Raw genomic sequence first — 4534 nt, forward strand, 5'->3', positions numbered from 1 at the left:
GAGATATAATACAGTGTCTAAAATGGTTGGCTGAGAGTGAGTGCGCCACGTGGAAGATTCTCGAATTGATTGCTCCTTTCTATGCACCTAAGCCAACTGGCGTGAATAAAACACCGTGAGGTCCACCTCAAATTTCCCACGACGGGAAAGTCACGGCGCTTTGTCTTAATTTCATTAAAGGTTCGTGGAGGAGGGTACGGGTGCATCATTGGCTCGCCTCGCTCTCACTCTACATACCCGAATTAAACCACTCACGCTTGCGTTTCGATTTGAATAAAACAAAATGCTCTTTTGTGATTGGTCAAAATAGCTGTCTCGTCTTCTTTTAGGCGCAATAGCAGGCACAAGCACAACAGGCACAGGCACAATACAAAGCAGCGCGCGACGGCCAGCTGACCGCGAGACGAAGGGAGGAGTTGGGCCTCACTTCCGAGAGCGTCCGTGCGCGACAGCAGTGGACAGTGCCGTGGAGTAGTCTCCGGAAGCGGTTTGACGGAGACAAGCTCGTGCTTCCAATCTCCAGCACCGAAGGGGCGAGCATGGCGAGCAAGGGGCATGCAGGCGACTCGGATGAGCCTCATGGGTCCGTGGATGGCCACCATTCCAGCTCGACCGATGAGGAATTCAAGGACGCGAGGAGTGGAGACACTACTAGTACCGACGAGGAATCTTCGCCGAAGAGGGTGACGCGTGCGCGAGGCAGGCAACAAGCTGCAGCAGCGTCAGACTCGGAAAGTAATGACCCCAGAACCCGTGGAGCAAGTAAAGCGAAAGCGAAACCCGCATCTGGATCGGCGAAAACGGCCAAGAAGCCCAACAGCAAGTCCCCGGCGGAGAAAAAGCAAAAGGATGGCGAATCCGATGACAGCGACTCACCCAGTGACTATGTCCACGTCCAAGTAGGTGACTGTGTGATCCTGGACTCGGGAGACCCAGATGATCCTTACGTTGCTCTCGTGAGCTCAGTTCAGACCTCGCAGCGGCATGACCGTGCTGTATCCACTTTCATGGCGCAGTGGTACTATAAGCCTTATGACGTCAAGGACGAGGTGAAAGCCTTGATCAAGGGAGGTGTCCTTGAGAATGAAGTGTTCCTCTCCCCGCACAAGGACAGGAATTCAATCGACGCAGTGATTGAAGTGTGTCAGGTCGTGTCTCCTGAGGAGTATACTGATATTCAAGATGAAATCAAACGCGGGTATCGCGAAAAGGGGAAGACGTTCTTCGTATGTCGCTACAAGTATTATCCGAACCGAAGCAACATCAAGAAGGCCCTTGAGGTCGTTGAAAACGAGGCTATCCGGAGTGGTTTGGGCCGCCCCAAACCTAATGTCGGCACAAGCTACCAGGCAATCATCCCGGACTTCATCGAACCAGCCCCACGTGTAACTAGTGCCGACAGCTGTGCTGTTCCGTGGAAAACACGCGAGGACTCCGCTGTCCGCCCCCGACAAATGTGGTCCTCCCTCGTCGCGAAAAGACAAACCCAGACGTTCGTTCAGTTTCGAGACCTGATCGACACGCTGAAGTTTGGCGTTGGCAACATTGTGAAGACATACCGCCCAGATGTGAAACCCATGGGACACCAGCGCGGCATCGTTCTTCACTGCTTCAATTCTGACTCGATCCAAGTTTGTGTATCGAGCGGACAAGTGCTCACTATGTTGAAAAGTGAGGTTTGCTCGCCGCTTTCTGAAGACCTAGCGATGCAGCACTTATATCTTTCGAGATTTAACTTATCGCAAGCTGCCTACGGCTGCTCCAAGATAATCCTTCATGCCCAGCGCAAAGAAAGAAAGGCCTTTCGGGAGGAGGTTGAGCTGTTCGCAAAGGCAAAGGTTGCTGAAGCGGCTAAAGCGGAGAAAAATCTTCAAGAGGGCGACAGTCGAAAGCGCAAGAAGTAGGAGGCACCATATTCGTTCAAATGGAATTACTCAATCAGCTCCGACTCGGTTCTACATGATAGCTACCGAATATGAGCGATCTAATTGAGTGTCCTAGAGCTTTGCGACGGCTTTGGGAGCCTTCGTGTCAATGTCCTTGATTGCCTTCATATGATCTAGCAGATACGCCAGGTCAAATGCCTTCTCCTTTAAGTAGTGGTAGCGATCGCTGGCACTGAAGTGGCCCGACGACAAGTCCATCTTCAATAGCACCTCATTCTGGTCGCTTTTCATATCACGCAGCTTCGCGACCCACTTTGTGGGCTCCCAGTATGCCACACGTGGGTCGTAAAGACCACTTGTGACAAGAATATTCGGGTAGGCTTGCTGCTTCACATTTTCGTAGGGTGAGTAGCTCAGCATGTACTCGAAATACTCCTTCTCATTCGGGTTTCCCCACTCTTCCCATTCTCCAGTTGTCAATGGGATCGAGGCATCGCTCATGGTGTTCATCACATCCACAAATGGCACACCAGCAATCGCAGCCGTGAAAAGGTCCGGGCGCATGTTCAGCACGGCACCCATAAGCAACCCACCAGCACTGCGACCTTCACAAGTCATCTTGCTGGAACTCGTGTATCCTGCACTGATAAGATGCTCTGCACAGCTGATGAAGTCCGTGAAGGTGTTGATTTTCTTCTTGTACTTTGCGTCCTCATACCACGTCCGGCCCATTTCACCACCGCCTCGGATATGCGCGATTGCATAAATCACACCACGGTCCAGCAGGGGCAGAATAGACGAAACGAAGCTTGGGTCAATCGGAATTTCGTACGAGCCATAGCCATAGAGATGCAGTGGCTGGCGGTCCTCCGAGCGCATGTCGGACCGGTACACAAGCGAGATGGGCACCATGGTTCCGTCGCTGGCCTTAGCTTCCAAGCGTTCCGTCTTGTAGAGAGTGCGGTTGTAGTTCGGAACAGGTTTCTCTTTCAACAATGTCGACTCGCGAGTGTTGATATCGTAGTCGAACGTCGTCCACGGAGTGGTCATTGACGAGTAAATGAAGCGGTACTTGCCAGTATCGAAATCACGGTTAACGGACCCCGACACAGTGTAGCTGGACTCCTTAAAGGTGATCTGGTGGCGTGAGTGTTTATCACCTTCTGGGACAATGATCCAGAGCTGCGAATATCCACCCTGTCGACCCTCCATGACCATGAAGTCCTTGAAGCAGTCAATATCGTCCACCTTGATGTTTTCGTCGTAGGGGAATACGTCCACCCAGTGCTCCTGGCCCGGGGACGTCACTGGCGTTCTCATCAGCTTAAAGTTTGTCGCTTTGTCCTTGTTCGTCACGATGTAGAAACTATCGGCAAAATGGTCCACTCCATAAATCAAACCCTTCTGGCGTTTGGCAACAAGTTGCGGAGGCTTTGCTGGGTTGTCTAGGTCGATGAATGAAACCTCGCTAGTTTCGCTGCTGGATGACAGCAAAAACATATACTTCCCACTGCGAGCTTTCTGGAAGTACGCGCTGTAGATTTCATCGTCTTCCGTGTACAGCAACTCATCAGCATCTTTGCTTCCCATCTGGTGGCGCCAAAGCTTGTTTTGACGGTGAGCTTCGTCCTGCGTTGCGTAGTAGAGCACAGATGCATCTTGCCCCCAGCGCAGACTAGAGATGTTTTCGACCCGATCAGGCAGCAGCTCGCCGGTCTGGAGATCTTTCACATAGCCCGTGTATGTTTCGTAGCCGCTGAAATCCACCATGTATGCCAGATAGCGATGGTCTGGGCTCGGGGACACACTGGCCACTTGGCAATGATTGTGCCCCTTGGCGATCTCGTTCTCGTCCAGCAGCAATTCTTCTGGGGCGTTTTGGGTTTTAGCCTTGCGGCAGTGGTACGCGTAGCTGCTCCCCTTCACTGTGCGATTGTAGTACAGGTAGGGGCCATGCGGATACGGGTAGTCCTCGTCCGTCTCCTGAACGTGCGACAGCAGCTCGTCGTAAACGTTGGCGCGCACATTGGTGAGGTGCTTCGTCTTGATGTCCGTGTAGTCATTCTCCTTGCGAAGATGTTCTAGCACCTCCTCGTTCTTGCGGGAGTCGTCTCGGGCGTAGAAGTACGGGTCCTCCAAGTACAAGATCGGCTTCATGGGGTTAGCCCCACGGTTTTGACCCGCCACCGCGCCGAACGGAACCATCTTTGGGCGCTTCTCCAGCACGGGCGGGCGCACACGCTGCGCTAAGCTCGAATAAGCCGCGCGGCGGAGCCGCACCACGAACATCGCCGCGGCCGTGCCGACACCGATCGTCAGATTCACTGCGCTGAGTCTGCTCATAGTACCCCGCGGTCGATTTGCTTTGTGCGGTTCGCAGATATCCAGGGGGGATCTAAATCGCTACCCACAAACTTATGTCACCCTCTAATTTGTACTGTAAAACCTGTAATAGTGCCACATGGGGCACTCCGTTAGCACCCCCTGCTACCGGTAGGGTGGGGTATTATTAAAGGGGGCACTATAGTAGCCAAGCGAGAGTCGTGTCGATTTAGGAAGAGTCCTAAAAGCTGCATGTGCTTGCTTAGAGGTCAACGTCTCCGATGATGTCGATGAACGAGTCGGCATCTTCACACTCGCTGCTGTTT

The 4534-nt window shown here is 52.8% G+C and overlaps 2 protein-coding genes across 2 annotated transcripts; one reads left to right on the forward strand and one right to left on the reverse strand.

Annotated features, from left to right (window-relative positions):
- Positions 1–539: 539 nt before the first annotated feature.
- Positions 540–1904, forward strand: IUM83_17237 (uncharacterized protein; the record flags this gene model as incomplete). Its single annotated transcript, XM_067942174.1, has 1 exon — positions 540–1904. The coding sequence occupies one exon, from the start codon at positions 540–542 to the stop codon at positions 1902–1904; it is 1365 nt and encodes a 454-aa protein (XP_067782421.1).
- Positions 1905–1997: 93 nt separating this feature from the next.
- On the reverse strand, positions 1998–4229 carry IUM83_17238 (Protease 2; the record flags this gene model as incomplete). The annotated part of the gene is made up of 1 exon (XM_067942175.1): positions 1998–4229. One exon carries the CDS (start codon positions 4227–4229, stop codon positions 1998–2000), a length of 2232 nt encoding a protein of 743 aa, XP_067782423.1.
- Positions 4230–4534: the final 305 nt, after the last annotated feature.

The sequence above is a fragment of the Phytophthora cinnamomi genome, assembly GCF_018691715.1.
Source record: "Phytophthora cinnamomi strain GKB4 chromosome Unknown Contig107, whole genome shotgun sequence".
Taxonomy (NCBI): Eukaryota; Oomycota; class Peronosporomycetes; order Peronosporales; family Peronosporaceae; genus Phytophthora; species Phytophthora cinnamomi.